Source organism: Diorhabda carinulata, chromosome 9 (assembly GCF_026250575.1).
Source record: "Diorhabda carinulata isolate Delta chromosome 9, icDioCari1.1, whole genome shotgun sequence".
NCBI classification, from domain to species: Eukaryota; Metazoa; Arthropoda; class Insecta; order Coleoptera; family Chrysomelidae; genus Diorhabda; species Diorhabda carinulata.
The window spans coordinates 6,157,029-6,179,744 of NC_079468.1; the positions used below are offsets into that span (position 1 = coordinate 6,157,029).

The following is a 22,716-nucleotide window of genomic DNA, read 5'->3' on the forward strand; positions in this document are numbered from 1 at the left end:
GTGATAATAGCTTAAGTAAGTGGTATGATTCAGATTTGAAAAACCATTCTGTTGACATAGTTCTATTGAATATGTATTGGAATAATATTCATCATTATAGTAATGTTTTGGTTTGGAAAGTATATTTTCTATTAATTTTGGGTGATTAATTAATGAAATTTGTCTTCTTCCTTAAATTTGACAGCATCAAAGTCTATTCTAAAGAGCTAATAAGGGATTATGGAATTGTTAATTTCCTTATTGAGGAGGAGGAGGAGTTATCAGTGTTCTATTTCTAAATAAATCCTGATTAAGTTGTGTCTTGTAGATGATACTTCTTAGATGAACCCAGGCGAATAGTCGGCGACAAATTGAGAGATCTGACTGGTCACTCTGTTGTGCCTATTTTCATTTTATTTAAAATATTTTTTAAGGAAGTAGCCTCAAGACATTAATTGCCTTAAGATCCCCAAATCTCCAGATATGGCCCCTGCCGATTTTGTTGACTTTACCAGAAGAACTAGTAAGATGTAAGAAATTTACATCCACTTTTTGCATTCCATAACGATACACTAGGATACACAACCTTCAAATTACAAAAGAGAGATATTCACTCGGACTAAACAGTAGGGCTCACTGCAGGGACTTCTTCAAAAGATTAAATATTCTGACTCTTACTTTCTTATTTATCTTTGAATCCGTTTACCTAATTCGTTACCTCGCTTCTTCAATTTCAGAAATATCATTGCATGGCTATCTACTTAGGAACGCGGAGCACGACCTTCACCTACCACGTTCAGAATAAGTTGAGGGCTCAATATTTCACATTGCAAAAAATGCACAATCACTTGCCAATTGAAATCAAATCGATATTATCTTTTCCTGCATTTCTTGATAAGTTGAGGGTATGTTTACTGTAGAATGCCTTCTAATCTGTGTGTGACTTCTATTCTAATAATAATATTTAATCCCGGGAATGCTGCATACTGGTTTAATTTGGCTATGGACTTATATACTAATTATTACCTATTAATATTACCTATAATTTTGTTATCATTATGTTTCTTTTCTCAATATTGAAATTTTATTTTATTTAGTTATTTTTATGTTTGTTTTTTCAGTTCTACAATCTTTTGTCTGAAAATTTCTTGACAATAAAGCATTTCTCTTTCTTCTCTCTCTATAGTGAGAAATCCAAAACCTCCTGATTGGGAGAATGAATTTTATGATTTAAAAAGTGAAAAAAATTCATGCAATAGTCACATACTTCATCAAAATACTGAACTGGACAAAAATAAATAAATCACATGTTATAAAATTACACCTATTCCCATTTATTACTATGTTGATTAATCCCTATTTAGTTAAGCATCAATTTATCTCCTAAATTATGATTGAAATACTATCAGATATAAGATAATATGGAATTTATTGCCACAGTAAACTGTATCAACAATTTTCACTGTTTTTAGTACCTCGATCGCGTAAATAACTTCATAAAAATAAAAAACAAGTCTCAAGCATGGCCTCAAGGCGTAGCCAGCATAATACATTTTATCAATATCTTGCTAGTTTAACTGGTGAGTACATAAAAATATATATATAAATAATTTTCTCTTGTACACATTAGATATATATATATATATATATATATATATATATATATATATATATATATATATATATATATATATATATATATATATATATATATATATATATATATATATATATGCAATCGCATAATGTCCCTTATGTGAAGCCCCACTTTTCTTCGAATCTTTACAGAGCCCTCACTCTGCATCTTCTCACGCCTTCAGCTTGTTTACCATGTCTCCATTCCTATCTATCGTCGTGTTTTTCAGTTTTTCGCACTCATTCTATCCAAATCAATCTAATCTTTGGTCTTCGGTCCATTCTACCATCCCAACTTCTGGTTCAGCTCTTCATATACATTAGCCATTCTGTTTTCTTTCGTATACATCATTTTCTTTTTTCGGTCCCATAATAGTGCGCATAATTTTGCTTTCTATTCTCAGTAATATTTCTGCGTCTTTTTTCTCTTTCATATTGACATAACAGCATAAGTCTTGATAGAATCTTCCTTAAATGTTTCAAATTTTGTATTCGATTTTATTTCTCGACGCTTCAACATTTTGTATTTGTACCATATGCTCTATTCGCTAATTGTAACTTCTCTCTTTCTTTCTATGTTCTATATTCACTGTTTGTTATTATTATACCGAGTTCCAAAATAAATAATGTGGCTGATAGTGCATTGGTTTGTCTTATCCTTTTTTTTTTATAGGTTTACTATTTCATTATCTACCGCGCAAGATGTAGTTTTGCATCGGAACTCTTTAAAATTTTTATCATCTGTATATAAATATACTCAGATCCAACTAATAATCCAACTTTAGTATCTCTATTCGTTAAATCAGATGTTTTTAACCTTTTTGTGGAATTTAATTAAAAATGAGAAACATATTTAAACCCTACAAGAAAAACTGAAATAAGAGCCACTGCGTGAAATCGCTGGTGACCCATTTTCCAAGTTTCCTTTCCTTTTAAGTTTTCAAATATTTATTCAACAAAACTTTCATAAAAAAATTGATGAAATACAAATATTTATAAGCGACAAAATGAAAAACAAATATTTTTTTTAAATAAAAAGACATATCCTAAAATTTTGGATAAATATCAAGCTTTATGAAAAAGTTGCAACGTGTGAGTAGTTTGGGGGTTGTTGAAAAAGAACATCTTTGGAATATCGAAAGTAGACGTGAAGAGATTGCTTAAGTTCAATAAGAAAACTTTGATATTCCGTTTTTTCTTCATATTACTCTCCACTGAAGCATCATCAGCTTTTTTTAAAAAGTAAGTTGTAGTTTTATCATGGTTCTACGTTTAAAATCAATGCAATCCAAAAGAATTGATTCCAGCCACCTCTAGCATACCATCTTCATGTTTTTTGACCAACTCTTTTTGAACGACACCGTTTCTTCAACATTTTCTATCGTCCCCTATATCGTTTCGTATGACATCCTGGTTTCATTATCTTCCCTTGCATAGGTTGTATATCCAAGGTCTCAGTGCTTCCAGAATCTTTAGTATTTGCTATCTGTTCCTATTGTTATTTCTATGTCATCTCATAAGGTACTAAATCGTTGGATAGATCATCGTCTTCATCTTCGTTATCTTCTTCTTCCAAAGACTGTTTTTCCAGTGTATTTCATGTTCATCCCACAGTTCCTTGTCACTCAGAGGGCTTGCTCTTACATACATCAATTACTTTTTTCAAGCTAGTTCTTTAACTCATCAATTTTCCTATAATTGGAATGGGAAATGGAGATGGAAACAAACTCTTGAACTACATAGCACACTTAACGCGCGCAAGCGTGATAAAAAAATTAGTCTGGGTTAAGAGCGACCCCACGTTTTGGTTCTTTCGATTATTGTTGAAAAATTAGCAATTCGCAAAGTCTTACCACATGTATAATTATGGTTATTAAACATATTCTCTGATGGAAAATAACGTTTCCTGAAATAAGAAATGCTCTAAGAAATTCAACATGAATTAGCTATGCGATGTCTTAACAAAATAAACGAAATCTATAGAATTTTTCTAAGTAAATGAGCGTTCAAAAGACCGTATTGTGCTGTTTATGGAAGAATTAAGGATTAAGTGTTGAATTAATTTAAGTGTCCAACTTTTGTAAAACGTATTTTCAATGAGATCTCGTCGATATCAGATATATCCATATTTGTAAATTCAACAGAGTATAATGGACATGTATAAATTTCAAACTAACTCGATAGTGGCAAATGCTTATCTCTGAATAAGGAAACAACTGAAAGAAGAAAGTTTTAAAGTATTATTATATCGAAAGTGGTATAAATTTGAATCCTAAATTCATGAAAATTCCATAACAATATATTTTTAATAATATATTATAAATAACGTGTTGATAATGGAGGGAAGATAGTTATGCATATGAAAAATAATAAAAGAAGCAATCCAGAAAAAACGGAACGTCGCTGTTTCAAGTATATATTAGCTGCTTCTTGCGGGTATGTCAATCGACATTCAGCCGTCACAACATTTCCGCGCTATCCGTTTATCGATTTCAAATTTACAATGTGCGTTGACATTATAGAAAACGCTTTGTTGTTTGGAATTTATGAGTTTTGTACAAGATGGTTGCCAAAATACCTAGTATACTATATGAAAATAAGCGAATTTCGTATGACGCCTCACTCACTCCTGCGACTTAGATTCTATAAGCAAAATTTCAACTGATTTATGAGAGATATAGTACTACAGATTTCAATATTCCAATTCCCATTATCTATTACAAATGTTGGAAGTACCGTCCTTAACATTGAAAATGTGCGTTGTGACATTGTGGAAAGCGGTTTGTTATTTGAAATTTATGAGTTTTGTACAAGATGACTTATACACTACGCGAAAATAAGCGAATTGGTGTATTGATTATTTACTAAATCCAACGGTACTTAGTGACGAAAGGTGTTTGAAGCACATAAATTGCAAAACAAAAGAATTTAATTGGCCAAACTGTCTAGAAAATGTTTACAAATCTTGCCACTAATGTTGATTGTTAATTTGGGTTAAACAAAGTTTGCTACTCATTGATTTTATTGAACGTGTTATCAAAATAGATATGAGAAGCACCTAAGAGATTAGTTCAAAACAAAAAAAAAGTGAAGAACTAGATTATCGCAGGCGCAAAATGTTATTATGAATAGCACCCGTACTCAAACTCAGAATATATTGGAAGATCTTGTAACAATAGCCACGAAATTTGTTGCAAACTAACATCTCTCGATTTCCTACTATGACAGATGTGTTTCATGTTAGCTCTTGAATATTTAACAAGATTACTTGAATAATATCTGGTCAAGGAAGTTTTTCACAAATAATATCTTTTGAAGACGTATCTAACAGTTTTTAAAGTGGTTTGTGAGCTTAAAAAGCGAAATTCTAGCATACATAATATAACTGGATTCCAACGATAATTGATGCGGTTATAAGTTGTAGAAGACGAAAATCTACATCTACTTTAATAACTGTCTCTTATATTTAGGAATATATAACAAACTGCATAAGTTTCATCCACTTTTGTTTGTTTTATAATAAATTGAAGATCTGTTTAATTTTTTCCGTCTTAACACGATCCCTAAATCTTCCATTCTGTCCTACCTTTACTCCTTTGTTGTTCTGTCAAGATATTAACCTCTTAAAGGTCCCAAAACTCGTATTTATTCAATCTTCTTTTCAGCTGTAATATCGATATTCATAAATGGAATGCATTATGGATGGTGCTATATCTCATTTCGTACTTTATTGGCCAAATCATCTCCTATTCACGTTGGAAAAACTGGATCAAAGTGGTTAAGAAGGGCACCTACATTTAGTCTCTTAGGAGGATCTCTATCGATGGCTATAATAATCGATATTATTGGTAAACATAAAATCATTCTTCTATCAGCAGTGCCCCATCTTATTTCTTGGATAATGATATATATTGCAACAAACTATGTAACACTTCTAATAGCAAGACTAATAGCAGGATTTGCAATTGGTTGGAGCCTCTGAGCAGTTCCTTTATATATTGGGGAAATATCGGAGCCTAGAATAAGAGGTTTACTTTTATCCTTAATACCTTTGTCATGGATTCTAGGATCATTCGTGATAAATATAATTGGTACCTACTGTAATATCAAAATTACAGCAGCAATATCATGCGTGTTTCCCATTATTTCGATAATGGTTTTCGCTTCCATGCCGGAATCACCTTATTTTCTCATTATGAGAGGAAAGAAGAAGGGTGAGTATTTCATTTCATTTCCAATCCTCCTTTCGTACAGCATTTTGTACGTGTCAATTAAATAAACTACAGTAATATCTAGCCAATAAAGTATTGCATAATCTGGATCTTCTAACATCCCAGCACCATAGTGAGAGAGAGAAAATGCTTTATTGTCAAAAAATTCTTACAATTTGTAGATAAAAGCTTGTAAAAAGTAAATAAAAAACAAATTAAATATAACTGAATAAGGATGCAAATAAATTGAAATTTCATTATACAAGAGAAAACCATAATGAGTAACTAAATTATAGGTAATAATTAGTATGAGTCCTTAGCAAAATCAAAGTAATATACAGCATGCCCGAAATTTAATAAGATTATTACTAAAGAAGTCATTTACAGAAACTACTACCCTTAAATTATTGCGGGAAAAGATAATATCGATTTTATTTCAATTGGCAAGTGATTGTGCATATTTTGCATTGTAAAATATAGAGCCCTTAACCAATTATGAATGTGGAGTAGGTAGGTATAGGGCTCCTACCTACGCTCCTAGGTGGATAGCCGTACAATGACCTTCCTGAAATTGGAGAAGCGTGCTTACGAATTATGCAAACGGATTCAAAGATGGATAAGGAAGGAATAGTCAGAATTTTTAATCTTTCAACGAAGTCTCTGCAGTGAGCCCTGCTATTCAGACCGAATGAATATCTAACATGTCTTTTTTGTATTTTGAAGATTCGCTCAAATTGAAGCGCAGCATACGTACCCCCGAAGGGAAGGGCATATCGGAGATGCGACTCAATAAGGGCATAATAGATTATTAAGGAGGTGTATAAGTTCAGTTCATTGGAAACTGATCTCGGCGCATTTTTTAGATAAGGCGGCAATATGTAACTTCCATTTCAAGGAATTGTCTAAAACAAGTACTACGAATTCTAGATTCAACGACGTCAATGGTGGTGTTATTTAATAAAAAAGGCTGCAATTTATTTTTATAAGATTAAAATTTGGTCTTAGAAACGTTGAGATAGAGAAGATAAGAATCGCACCATAATTTAAGGGTGATTAGGTCACTATATATGGTCCTATGGAGTGTTGTGAGATGGCTCAGGGTTGTTCCAAGAGAAACTAGTATTTTTCGCAAATAGCCACATTTTACAACTGATGTCTAGATAGGCGAGGTCGTTTATAAATAGAAGAAACAAAATAGGGCCTAGTACTGAGCCTTGGATTCCAAAAAGACATCGTTGTATCAGCCCTTATGAGCTGACTTCTGTTGGTAAGGTATTATGACTTAAACCATGCGAGAAGTGCTCACCTGAAACCGTAGTACTGCAATTTGTTGTTAAAAATATTATGGTTAACACAATCGAAAGATTTAGAAAAATCACAAAAAGTTGTTTCAGTGGAGTGATAATATAAGTATCGATTTTGCCACGTGAGTGTGTACAATATTTTACATTGAAGTGAAGTAAATACCAACAAATGTCTCCATCAGTAGCTATAGTTAAATCGTATCCTGCGAATTGATGTATCAGCAAAACCTCAACTGATTATGCTGCTTGAGCTTTCAATATTTCCAGTTCGCGTTTTAGGCGTTGTATACGCTTAATCAACTAGGTGCGTCGCGAGTGACCGAGAATAAATCCTCACAATATAAATTATCGGTTTGTAAGTTAACTGGAAGAGGTAGAAAAAAACAAACTGCATTTTCGAAGTTAGCGTGAAGGGGATCTATTTTCATTTCGTAATATATTTTGATGCTGGTGTTACAGTTTTCACGTGAATACTTTTTTCAATCTCCAAAATCCCTTGTTTTTTTTTTTTTTTTCTCATCATATTTTTCCATTTATTACCCAAAATGTGTCCTTCTTCCCTCTCACATTCTAGGATGGTTCCAGAATTACCGGGTCTTACCTAGAGATGGCGGTAGTTGTTTAAAAAAATATTAGAAGGAAAACTAGAGCAAAGACTATTCGTTCGTTATTTACAGTAAAATATTGGGTAGCAGAGTTTAAACGAGAACGTACGACCTACGAAGACTAGCATCGCAGTGGTCGACCAAATGAGGTGACGACTCCTGAAGTTTTGAAAAAAATCCACAAAGCGGTATTGGATGATCGTCAAATGGAAGTACGCGAGCTAGCAGATAATTTCAATATTTTAAAAATGGTAGTACATCGCATATTAACTTGGACATGAAAAATCTGTACCGCGTTTGCTCACAATGGAACAAAAGCAGCGTCGTGAAAATGTATCCATCCAATGTTTGGCAATGTTTCACAGAAATAAAACTCAACTTTTGCCGTTTCATAACTATGGATAAAACGTGGGTCCATCACTTCACACCCTAAACAAAAAAATAATCAAAACAATGGACTGAAAAGGGAGAACCTGCAAATACCGTTCTGTATGCATGCAAGGACATGGCGTTGTTTTCTTTTTGGATGCGCATGGTATAATTTTCATTGTCTTCCTTTAAAAAAGAAAAACTATCAACGGTGAGTATTATACGAACTTATTGCAACGGAGCGAAACAATCCGTATTTGGGTAAGAAGCGTTGTGTCTTCGAGACAATATACCAGCTCACAGATCCGTTACTGCAATAGCCAAAATTAATGATTTGAAGTTTGAATTTCTACCTCATGTACTCTACTCGCCAGATTCAGGTCCCTCGGATTATTTTTTGTTCCCAGACTGGAAAAAATGGTTATGTGGTCAAATATAGATAAAATTGACGTTTCGACTTTTTTCATAAAGATTCAGAAACATATATATATATATATATATATATATATATATATATATATACAACATTTTGTAAGGCCAGGTACTTGTGAGACCATCCTCGTATTACTATGTTTCACATTTAACGTCAACTTTTTATTACTATTCTATATCTTCACATCAATCTACGTTGTTCTAAATTGACAAATTATACAATTTGTTTTGACTAAAAATTGTGATTATTTTGATACACAATTCTTACATTGTCTTATTTTACAGCCGCCAAAAAAGTTTTGCAAATTTTATCCGGAAAAAAAGATGTGGAGAAAGATATTTTGCGCATAGAAGAAGGCTTCGAAGAAAATAACTCGACACAGAAAAATCCGTTGGATTTATTTCGTAAATCCAATAACAGAAAAGGGATAATCATAATACTGTGTCTGAAAGCTTTCCAAGAATTTAGTGGTGACACAGCAATTAATGAATATAGTCAATACATTTTCAAGGAAGCAAAAGTTGACATTTCTGAAGAAATAGCCACCTTCATATTTTTTGTTGTTGAATTAGTAGTTACAGGAATATCAGCTTTATTAATAGACACATCAGGTCGAAGACGTTTATTAATTGTCTCAAGTCTTGGGTCAGCATTAAGTATACTAACAGAAGGAATATATTTTTACCTCAAATTCAATACCAACATCGACCTAAGTAATTTCAATATCATTCCATTAATTGCTCTTGTAACTTTTGTGATCTGTTTCTGCGCAGGACTTAGAGGAATACATTTTGTATTACTTGGCGAGTTGTTTACGCAGACAGTTAAGGCTCCAGCGGTGTGTGTAGCTTATCTATCAGATGAAATTTTAATTATCATTGTGTCCAAATTTTTACAGCTTTTTGAAAACAGACTGGAAATGCATATTCCGTTTATAACTTTTGGAGTTTTTACATGTATAGGTATGGTCTTCATCATACTATACGTTCCTGAGACAAAAGGAAAAACTCTGGAGGAAATTCAGTATTCTCTTAAGGCTAAAAATAATTGAATTTCAGATAATAGATAAGCTGCAAATTTGTAAATATAAATTATACATACGCCTTGTACTAATCATTCGTTTAACGCGGAACGGAATATTTAATGGTCGTGTAGATGAGGTTGATAGGAATTTTTATTAACTGTTATTATTTCTTTAATCCTTACAAAAAGTATAACATTCTGGTCCAATTATTGGCTATAATAGAAGCTATATATTAAAAAGCTAATTTTTGACATTTGTCGTTTCAACTGTCCACTATGAAAATTTACATGCTTCATTTAAATGCCCGTATTTAACGTTCTCGAAAATTTGATTTATATTCGGTATTAATATTAAAAAATAATGAATATTACACATTTTATTTGATATATAGACTACCAACAAACGGTTCAGTATATTAAGGAATAATTGGAAATTTAATGATGTCAGCAAAAATGATTTATAACGACTTTTATATTTTTCATAATTATTCATAATGATTCATACTGATGGAGCGAGTTTCGGGCTCAAATAAGTGCAGGTTCATATTTATAGAGTTATAGAATCTGGATTTGACACCTCTCCATCCCAAAATAATATATTAGTATAAATATATTAGGAACAATGAAATTTGACGAGGTTGCTATTGTAACGATTGAAAAATTAATAACCCTAATTACAAAAAACCAAAAAACACAGTTTTAAAGCACATGAAACTAGAAAGCTAATATATTTGGTAAGGTTTTCGAAGTTCTTTATTTCCAGCATGGAGGTCGGAGGCTAGAGTCCTCTATCGAACGAAATTTTTATTAAATAAGCCACTTGCTCTTAGTCGAAAGAAGAGTTACAAACAAACCTTTAAACTGCAGAAGCTAATATAAGCGTGCTAAGAAAAAAAAAATGAATTGATAGAATAAATCTCTTCCCCCAACAGTTTTCCACTCAACCTAATTATTAATCCATTTATAAAAGAGATCATATCGTGACAAATCCGGTGAGGAAATTGAATGTGGATAAAGAGGATTTTTACGATTGAAATCGCGATGTCATAATGAGAAAGAAAGATGTAGGTTTGCTCTTTAAATCTCTTGCATAGCGCATTGTTACAAAAACTTTCCAATACAATTTGAGAAACTCGAAGTCACACTATTCCATGAGTCAACCCGATCGTAGTTACCAATAAACCTTCTGATTTAACTTATATATGATCAATATGAACTTCCTTCTAGCATTTTATCTATCTATAATCTATGGATTACTACGAGACTGCTCTAGCTCATGTCAATTTATTGATATTTCGATGGTTAACCGCAAGCACAACAGGGAATCTGCAACATAATAAATGAGAGGAGCATTTTATGGATTGATGAAACTGGCCAAAAAGAGAACTTCTTTTGCATACACATGAATTAACTTATTTGAAAATATCAAAAAACGTTCACAGTGGAAAGAATTGTATGTCTTGATTAGCTCGGTTTTCTTTGAATATATAATAAGAATAAAAACCTCACACCTCTGCTAAACGTTCACCAATAGTCTGCTAATATAGCAAGGCTCCACTTTCGCTGATAACGCTATCCTATGCCTGCTATCTACTAGTGGAAACGTTCACTCCACTCCACCAAGTCATCGCAAACATTGAGGTCAAAATTTAAATGCGATTCCAGAATGTGTATTTTATTGTGTTTTCAATAAATGTATATCTCTAAGTCGTTTAATTCGGGCTAAATGATTAATTGAGGTTCAGATGAGTTGAAAAAGTCTAATTCTAGATCTGTGCTGTCGTAGTTTCACGTATCACCTTCTGTTGCGTCGACGAAAAGCGCTGTAGAAATTGAATAGTAATCGTCTTGTGGTTGAGGTTTTTGAGCTGACCTGGTTTGAATATAATTATTTTTCTTTTTTTTACGAGTGTTGAGCTCTACAGCTCTGATCATACAAACAAACTACAAGATAATTTTTCCTGATCATCGTTTAGACAATCCCTCAAAATTCGAGGAACTCAACTGCGCAGCCAAAATATAGTTAGTATGAGATGAAAATAAAATGAAATAACTGAAAAGAAAATTACTATGATAAAACAAGGAGGTGTTGATGTTTTAAAATGTTGCGTTTTGTAACCACTAGATCTGATTCTTTTTATATAAACTTTAAATGGCTATCTACCGTAAGGTGGACGGTAGTATCTCTCGCTGAGTCTCTTATATAGATGAGTGAAATATATGGACGGTAGTGGCTCTCGCTGAGTTTCTTATATAGATGACTAAAATATAAATGCCGTACGTGTGACTAGGATAGCATAACCGGTGAAGAGTCTAGCGCGATACTATGGTTCCAAAAATTACTCAATGAGTGGGTCTTCCTTTCCTGTTTTACTACTTTCCCCATATACCTAACTCGTTAAAAATTTAGGACTCGATATTACTGGTTATAATCCTTCAGTTCGTTACAAAATAAGAGTTGATTTAAGAATGTCATGAAAAGTACCCCATCGTTTTATTATGACAATAAATTTCTAATCAATAATGTTATTATTATGCCAAGAATTAGTTTGAGTTGAAGCATAAACGCATTTCCATTGGCCGAAGCTGTATCTACAGAATTTCTGCCAGAGATAGTTTTCGACCAGTAGCTTCGTTTGGTGAGATTTATGTAATTCATAAATTTCTTTAAATAAATAAAAATATGGCGTTCTTCAGACCATGGGCGAATGGAGACAATGAATTGTAGTGTAGTGGGAATTAAGACAGGTATGAATTTAATAATGAAGATTTAGATATACAAATACAGCGAGTTATTTTAAATATGTTCGAATGTTTAAAAAAGGAAAATATTTAGCAATCATAATAAGAATTGCTGAATTAACTAGAATAAATGAATTTTCCATTTATCGAGTAGTAACAAAAGGGGTTGCTGAGGATTAATCACAGAACCCAAAACTATGTAAAGAAAAATTGAAATCAGTTTACAAAACTACTCAAGTTTTCATACGTAAGACAATTTATAGTTCATAAAAGGCGAACAGTGTTGCGATATTAGAGGTGATACACTTCTAATATCAAGGTAGCAGGTTATCCAGAATACAATTATACCGGTTTAGAAATATTGCGTCAAGTTTTTTCAGTATATGGTTTCAAACCAATAACCAAATCGTCAAGGATAGTTCGATTAAAGGCTACTAAGGTTTAATAGACACATAATTTATCTAGATGAAATATGATTTGACAGTTACGATATAGTGAATTTCGGTTGGGTTGACAATAGTAAAAATTGCTGTTTGATGTGGCCATATTTTAAGGGACGCACATTATAATACTTCACGCTGGAAACAAAGACGGTTTCGTGACCAATGCTTTATTAATATCTGTTAAAAAAATTAAAAACTGTGCTGATTATCATGAGGATATGACAGCAGAAATATATGAAAAGTGGTTTAATGAACAGCTTTCACCTAACATTCTACCACAGTCAGTAATCGTTATAGACAACGCATCCTACCACTCGCGGCAACTACTTAAGATACCAACTAATAGTAGTAACAAATCTCAAATTTTAGCATTTTTTTTTTTTGAAAAAAATATTCCTATTCATGTCAGCGATCGTAAAAAAAGCCTAACAAACAAAGAATTGCTTACTGTCATTAAAGGTCTAAAATTAGAGAAAATTTATTATATCGAGAAGTTGTGCAAAGAACAGGGTCATACACTTCTCATATTACCTCCTTACTGAGTAAAGAGGTTGCAGCACTCGTAAAGAAAATTCTAGCAGAAGACCGTCTAGAGCTTTGGAAAAATTGTGCTGAACATGTTATCAAAGAAGAAGATGAGGAGTATGTGGTATCACCTTCTTTCCAATCCATCATAATTCAATCAAATGATGACTTTAGTTCAGACGATTCTGACTACCGTGATTATTTATAAAGATACTTTGGAATTGAAATGTTATTTTATTTTATTTGCAAATAATTTATATTCCTTGCCTTTTCACGAATAATTTTTCGCATAAGATATACATATTTCCAAAAGTATTTATAAAAATAACAAATTTACAAAATGGGGCTACGACTGTGGCAGATCAAACAATAGTTTTTATAATCTGCGATTGATATTGAAAGAACTATACCACCTATGAAATTCTTGGCTGCTCAAAATTACATCGACGACAATGAAAACAGCACGTTAGAACAAGGAAGAAAATTTGTGGAAGTACTTAACAAGAATAACTGTACTAAACAAAGCGTGATTAATATTAAAAATGCAAATACCACTTATGATAGGACAGGTTAAAAAAAGAGTTGATATTTATGGTGTTTTTTCCTTCAGACAGTTACATCAATTCGGTAAACACTTCATAGTTGTAGACCAAATGTTCACGTGGAAGTTAGTACGAGAGACGAGTAATAATACATCTAGCATACCATTACGTCTGTTATAAACAATTTAACACAACGAAGAAACCATTATACATTCAAAGTAACGAATCGCGGATACATTCAACTTTTCATAAATAATTGATATTGCTCTTGAATTCATAATAGAAATATATAACAGTCGGTATTAGCATACAATCATTACATAATTTTAAATTATTTTCTGATACGCCGATCAATTTATCACGTAATATAATATGCTTGTAACATTTCTACCCCTGTTCAATGCAACTGTTAACCATTTGTCATTTTCTGAACGAGGAGTGGTCATGATACACATTGTAGTTACTATTGTTGATTAAAAATGAAAATTTTATTATCATATATTAATTCATTCATCATAGGAGCTCGATTCACTTCACATTTGAACTCACCTGTTCGAGATGCCTACACATATACATTCGTTTTCATATTTTTTCAAATATTTCTGTAATAATATTCCTTTTTATTGCTTTTATATCTAAAAATAAGAATTAGAACTAAAAGTACTTCTGAATTTGTTTTTATGAGTATAAAATCAATGAAAGTACATAGAAAATCGAAAAAGAGATGATTTATAAAAGCATATCAAACATCCCTCAAATTCCACTATATCTTGATGGAAGCGTTCCCCTTGTTCTTCCAAATAAGTTCCCATATTATCTTTAATTTATCTTCATGAGAATGTATCATATGCATTTTTAGAGATATTCTAGATCACATGATAGAAAAATTTATGATCATGTCAGTGATCAGCTCTTCGTACTTTTCACCTCTACATTTTCCAAGAAAACCATGAGCTACTGATTTAAAACTGATCCTGGCTTTCTCTCTTTACTGCTGAGTAACTCTGCAAAAATATCACAATAATTAGTTCATCTTATTTGAGAGCCAACAAAGCTTCCAGCTTCAATTTTCGCCTCTGACAGCTTTGGAAAAAAACTTTTCAAATATTGGTTGCCACTGTTTAGTAGGTGTTTAGCTTTCAGACTTTTACTTGAACACATTATTTAAAAGACTCCATTCAGATGTATGACATGGAATAGCGATTTCTTCAAATAGACCTTTTACATTATGGCACAAACAGAGGCTATCTTTCTTACTGAAGAAACAAGAAAATTCTTCATGACGTTTTCTTTGACGCAATATTCGAACAAAAGATTTAATTAAATTCCATTTCTTTGAGTTGATGAGGTACGGATACAGATAAACTTCTTAATTTTGGGCTGCCTTGAGAGAGTAACTGCTTTTCCAAAAACAATATCTGCTTCTGTATGTGTTTTTGGAACAGATGTGGATGGTAGGTCAGGATAAGTTGTATTCTTCGAATTTTCACCTCTGAGTGGATTCACAATAGAAAAATAACAAACAGTGTAATAATCACTCCAAATTCTTGGCACTACAAACTTCGTTATTCTTTTCTTACTATATTGACGCTTTGTTAGTCTATTTACTCATCCTGCACCTCTGATTTTCTATCTTTGGCCTTCTTGCCAGTTTAACACTATTATAACATTCGGCTATTTTCACGATTTGTTCCGATTTCGTTAATTCTCATCAACTTCACTTTTTAATGATTCTAACAGCAAAAAACTTACCTTGGATAGAAAATATGTCAAGATTTTTTGACGATCTCTATATTTTTATAATTTATAAAATTATAGTATATTATTCACATGATTATATTTATTATATCAATTTTGTCCGTGATTTCAAATATTCAATCAAAGTTAAAAAAATTGTCTTAATATCATTAAAATAAAAAGTCCAAGGCAAGTTTACCGGAACTAACTTGTTTCCCATATCAATAACACGTTTCCATAATGTACTGCCTGTCTTTATTGTCACAAAAACCTATTTTTTGTCTTTCTCTCTAATGTTTATTACATAACTTCTTATGTGGAACAACATAATGCATGTTTTTCTGAAAAGTAAATTATACATATTACGGTGTTTGGTGAGAGAACTTGTATTTTTGTACAATTTGCGAAACTATTGATATGTAATGTGCATGAAAATAAACTTTATCATCAGTTTTTGATGATTCTGAAAGGTTGTTATTATTTATACACAACGTTGAGAAATATGAGTGAGTTAATATTTAATACCATTGTCGTTAGCACAAATGTCAATAACACATTATGCAAATATCGTTTACAACAATTGTTTTACACGAAAAGTAAAGTAAACGACTAGATTATTACTTATTCCTCATTGGAAATCTGTAATCTTGAATCATTATCAATTTATCAAAATTGTTGTACGAAAATCGAGTGTCTTGACACTTGATTTTCGCTATTTTTGATTTTAAAAAATCACAACTGCCACCCTGTTGATACTTAGTGCAAAAAAAAGTTGCATTAATACTGTATGTAGGGCCAATTCAACAACCTAAGGTGAAACTGGAGATTAAAGTTTAAACTATGGTGTGAACTCTAGTTTAAACTAAGAATAAAAAAAAATGTTCTATTTTACAGGTCATAGACATTTTCCTACCAGTTGTCACAAATATGACCGAAGTTTTTCTGATTTAAAGTTGAAATGACAAAAACAAAAAAAAGGAACAATTTGCAATTGGAATTAATCTGACAATGAAGTAGGACTTTTGATAAACCTTGTGAAAAAATACATAGAAATATTTTCGATAGAAGCATAACAAATTTAAAACATAAGTAGGATAATTTAAATATTTCCTCTAGAACGAATAACTTTTTGTTTCTCGGCGCGTCGACAATTTCTTAATCATCTTCGTCAATTTCATCAAATATAAACTGTTAATCTTCAATCAGTCTACCAAAGGATATTAAAAAACTGTGACCAATTTGAAAAAAATGGGTTCGAATGCTCCATTTCATGTTAAACTAAAGTTTCGGTAAACGCTATATATAAAACGTGAAAACGTGGATATCTGAGGTTTAGACTTTGCTTGTAAAATTGGTCTTAGTAAGGCCGGGTTTCTTCACTTCCTACTAAAGTTCCTTCTAACTATTATTTACCTAGTAACCAAAAATTCGGCGTCTTCACCTTCTAGTAAAGTAAACCTCCGAGAAAATTGAGTTATTTGCCAAATAAGTTATTAGGCGGTCACAAGTGTCAATTAAGAAGTTTAGTAGAAACCCAACCTAAAATCTTATACTTCAAAGTGATTTATTAAGTTATTATACCTTATTTGATTAGTTTTGGAAATATTCGTCATACAAATACTTAAATATTAATATGGATGGTTTTCAAGATTTAGAAGATTTTGTTTGATGAAGACTTGATTGAGGAAATACAGAAAATTTAAGAACAAGCTTATTCCGTTAGTCATAAAATTGATGATTACAATTTTTTTTCCAATGACGAAATTTTTTGACTGTTTTCTTTTTCCTTTCCTATCAGTTATTTTCAATATAAACTATAATTTTCAGGCCAACAAATATTTCTCCAGCTAGGGATTACTTCAACATTAACTTTAACAAAACACGTGCAATTACAATTACATACAGATCGTTGTCACAAACACAAACGTTTTTTCGCTTATTTATTTCCTTATTCAAAACATGGACGATTGCTATATAGGCATCTTTCATAGTATTACCAACAGTAGACTATTTATTAAAAACATAATAAAGTGACAAAAACTTATTAGTTAGTTCGGATTTAAACCAACTAGGGTGAAGAAACGGTAGACATTTGTTCGATAATTAAAAGTTCCTACTTAAGTTATGTGGCTAATAATTATTTGGCACTTTATTAGAACGTGAAGAAACCGGCCCTAGTATGAGTTATACAGAGTGAATTTCATGTATGGAACGCCTCAATTATCTCGGAAAAGGTTTGTATGATTTTATAATTTTTTGTGCGCAAGGGTCTTGTGATACGGTGGTAAATACTCAGATCTTTCCTTTTTCCGGAAATATAATGAACTTTATTATTTCAATTGGATGTTTTTTAAGTGAACCTAACCACACACGCATGTTGAGGTGGGGCACCATCTTGTTGTAGCCAAATATTGACGTTTGGGATATTGTTATTGTCTGAAAATTTTCAATAATGAAGTTTTTTTCAAATGTAATTGAAAATACTTACTTCGATTTGGACTCAAGTGTGGATCGTCTTCTAACAGGATACAGACATCTAAAGATTTGTTTTCAGTTGATGCAGTTTTTCTGCGCCATGATTAGGATAAATCTTTTAGTGAACCAATTTCGTTACAGTTTTTTACTAATTTTTCGATAGTAGATCTTGTTATGGCATTTTGGTTAGGATATAAATTATTAAAGATATTACACGTTTCTTGTTGACTTCTAAGTCTATCACCATATCTCTATATGATTAAAATATCAATTTGTTCGTTTTCAGATAAACGATTCATTGTGATTTTAAATAAACTTCAACAATAATACTTTATTGAAATGTCAAATTTGTTATTGTAGAAGTCATAAATGTATTATTTTAACTTCGACGGAGATAACGCAAATGTAGCTATTAACTCCGAAATGGTTACGGTATATGAAACATTAGATGGAAAATAATAAGTACAGGGTGATCCATTTGAAATAACAAAGCTCATTATTTTTCCGGAAAAAGGAAACATCTGACAGCAATGTTAATAACACCATAATATAGGCCGTATTACAAGACCGTTGTACACAAAATTTATAAAAATCGTACAAATCGTTTCCGAGATAATTGAGGCGTTCCTTACATAAAATTCACTCTGTATGTTAAATTAAGTCGATATTTTTCTTAATAAAAATCCTATTGCATCAAATTTTTATACTATTTGCTAAGATTTTCATTTTCACTTGTGTTAATGTGTTATCGTTATGATGCAAACAGAAAACGTTGACTTATGACACCAATGAATAACGGTTACCCAAATTTATTGAACAGAAATATTTGATGGAAATAAGTACAACAGAACTATGTTTGCTCTAAATAAATGTAATCAATACCGCTTCAGAAATCACTTTGAGTCAACAGGGCACAGGTTTCATTGCTGTTCCAAGTACAAAATAATTGTTAGACACATAATTTCAATTGATACCCAATTTTTGTTGAGAAAAATTAAAACATATATGAGAGACATTCGAGCTCTAGTTTTAAAGTAATCTGGTGATTTGTGGTTGTAAGCAATACTTTGATACTGCTGCTTCGTCAGAGGTTAAATATTTTATGAACTTTATGATTTGATAAATCTTTCGGGATGTCATCCATCTTTGACATCTCAGGGGCATTTGTTAAGCTGATTGCAAAACGCCTATTAAGTCTGTGGGGTGTGAATTTGAGACTGTGAGACTGTGTATAATCCGTTTTATGGAGATAATATAGTTAACTCTAGCTCTAACAATGAGATATACGATAGACATTTTAAATCGCAGTTCATGTACTGAAATTACTCGTAGATTTTATAACCTCAATTAAGCATTAGGAACCATTAATCCCTTGTGATTGCAGTCAGTGCCTCATTGGACATCTCAGAAGACGACATAGTGTTAGAACTATCCAAGTTTTATATTTTAATGTGATGATTTAACTTTTATGGACTTCTATAAAATAAGAATAAGAAGTTTTTGTTCATAAACAAAAGATCTGCAAATAATATCGCGAACCTACATTCAGCCGTTTTCATTCGGGTAGTCAATGTCAAACCGAATTGTCGAACAATCTAAATTTATAGTTATTAAGGCAATAGAAAGGCATATAAATTGTCATGTATTTAGTGTGGAATAGCTGTCCAGACAGCACGAGATCCAAAGACCACACATTCGAACCGGTGTACTTTATACTAGAATAGCGTCATTAAAGATATAACGAACAAATTACGGGGGCGATAAATACTGATTACACCGTCTGGTAGAGAAAAACAACTAGATCTTCAAACCCAGAGTCCGATTCAAATAGAATCTCAATTTTAAAATGTGGACCGAGATTTAATTTTATTGCGTGAATCGGTTTGTGAGATTTTATTGAAAACGTTGTCGGTGTGGACAGGATACGATTTTACGGAGACATAAAATCAGTTATTATCATTCATTAATGGGTTTCAATTAAGAAATTACATGGTTCACTTCTTCTATTGAATGTCCTGTTTCTATTTATTGAATTGATATTCATCATCATTATGGTCACAAATCTGCCGTGCCATGCCAAAAATTATTACGAAAAATTTCATGAAACTATCTTAGTAAGTTCATAAATCCTTTCAATTATAACGGGGCCTTTCAAAACATTTGCATTAAGCAAAAAAAATCGATTAAAAATAACCAAACAATCAAATGTCTATAACGCGTTATAGACATTTTTTTCGCTTAATTCAGTGATAAAACTCGCATGCGTTCTTCTTCGTTAAAGTTCTAGTTTTCATGGACAGGTAGCACTGCAATTCACTTAGTAGCATCCCCTAAAGCAGAGATACACATGTAGTTCTGGTTAATGAATCTAGTAGATAGAGCCGCCATTGTTTTCTTCTAGACTCAAAGAGCGGTGCTTTATAACTGTCATATAGGCGAGTTTTTTTCTTAAGCAGTTATATCAGAGTGTTCATTTTCACACTATTTTATCACATAACTAGCTGACCCAGCTTACCTAAACTTTGCATGAAATAAATTCAAAAGAAACGAGAGGAATCCTTTTTTTATTAAAACAAATAAAAAAAATTCTCGGTATGAATAAGGCTTCATCATTATTCTCGATTAATTACACATGATGTTACTTACTTACAAAACAGAGTTCAGAGTTTTCCTGAAATACTGTCTATTTATAAGGTTTCGATTTGGTATTGATAAACACACACATTTATGATACAGTTTGTTATTAATCAATTTAAAACTTTCTGATGAACTATATATTCTCTTTTGTTTTGTGTCGCGTAAATAAACAAAGATGACGGTTTTCCGACTCGCGATAACGCGACGTATAATTGTCCATGCGTGAAACAGGGAAACTCCAAGTTGATTCAGCAAAATTCCAGCGACTGGCCTTGCGATTTATTTATGGTCATCGCATAGGCTAGCCGTACCGGAAATTTTAAACGTTTAAAATCGAATGCAGAATCCGTTGAAATCATCGGTATACGCGAGATCAAAACATCCTCTCCTTTGTAGTTTTCCCCTATGATTGTTGTCTCAATGATGTTATTCAATCCCACAGCCAATCTTGTTCCATTGCACAGTCGACGTTGATTAATGTTACGTAGCATGATGACAACTGATCCTACTTTTAACTGCAAATTTGTGAGTGGTAATCCAGGCTATTCCAGTGAATTTGAAAACTCCGTAGGATAGTTAACTACGTCATCCTGTTCGTAACATGATGGAAACCAATTGTCCCGGAAGAAAATTCTGCATTGAGATCTTCGACATCTTCATTTTTCGCCGCCAATAGTGCTCGTTTACCCAGCCAATTTATAAGTTTATAAGCTCCTCTTTTGAATCTGTTATGTGACAGAAATTTGTGGGTAATTTGATGAATCCGGTCGAGGTGTCCACTGCGACTTCATTATTATTGCATTCTAAGCCTATCTACTTCATTATCACTCACCAATGAACGCAATTCTGACATAGCAATACGACTATTTTCTTGATCTGTCTCCTCTGGTCATCAGTGCGGATAACACGAGAGATGGCTCTTCGCATATTTGATTCGACAACCAAGTCTTCTAATCGGCATCGTAGAAGAATTCGGCTTCTTCAACTTATAAGGTGAAGTGTAATTTTTTATACATACTAGTATCGATTATGTCTGAAATAAAGAAGGCGATCTTCCTAGTTCCATTAACATAAATACTTTAAAAACATCATGAACTTTCGATTCATGCCATATCATTTTTCAAAATCTGTCTAATACAACTTCTTATTAGACCAGATTCTCCAAATTAGTCGAGCTTGCACTGCAATTTATATCCTCCATTTAGTCTAGCTCTCACGATAAGTCCATTTAATAAAAGCATGTCTGCACTTCTCCTATCTCGCACAATGAAAAATAATTAACAGATGGACAAGTTTGAGAAATAAGTAGACATATAAAGAGTTTGTGCAGCTATTTAATTATACAGTTGTGAGCAATTAGGCCTCGACCGAGATGATGAAAAGCCGCTCGTGGGACAAGATTAGGTTTCTTACACGCATATTGCCAGCTCTCAGACAGCCGAGTGGGTTATAAACAAGGGCGTACTTTAAGGTATATCGTTAACTATTATTTCCAAAAAGAGAAAAGTTGAAATTATATTTCATTATTAACGCATCCCACTCTTAAATAAATTAGATACTCATTTCCTATTTATATGTAACACAACTCTCTTTTTTATAGACGTTTTTGTTATTCTCACATTATTTTTAGATGCTACAGTCTCCTACAATATAAAAATGAATCGCTGAACGTTTTGCTAAGCGTAATTATCGAAAACAGCTGATCACACTCTATACCCTTTACCACTTTTCGGGAAGCTTTCTAACGCCTTTTCTCGAAAAATCTCTCGGTTTGTCACGTGATTCGCGAACAAAAGATTCGCATTTCTATCCATTTCCAAAATACTGAATAATTTGAAAATGAATTTGTTATCATACTTTTATAATTTTTAAATTCGCATTAAATATACATAGTACGCATTATTTCACTTTAAAATTGTTCAAAGACATAATCTTTCATCACCAGCTCAGTGGATTTACGAGTATTCATAGAAGATCTCGTAATTGTAACTTTTTTGATCATAGATCCGCTTGACATGATGCAAGACAATGCGCACGGAATTGCATGCAATTTCTT

The 22,716-nt window shown here is 32.2% G+C and overlaps 1 protein-coding gene across 1 annotated transcript; it reads left to right on the plus strand.

Moving 5' to 3' along the window:
• The first annotated feature begins 1,440 nt into the window (after positions 1–1,440).
• Positions 1,441–12,940, plus strand: LOC130897835 (facilitated trehalose transporter Tret1-like). The gene is made up of 3 exons (XM_057806757.1): positions 1,441–1,559; positions 5,280–5,828; positions 8,821–12,940. Exons 2-3 carry the CDS (start codon positions 5,768–5,770, stop codon positions 9,585–9,587), a joined length of 828 nt encoding a protein of 275 aa, XP_057662740.1. The 5' UTR covers positions 1,441–1,559; positions 5,280–5,767; the 3' UTR covers positions 9,588–12,940.
• Positions 12,941–22,716: the final 9,776 nt, after the last annotated feature.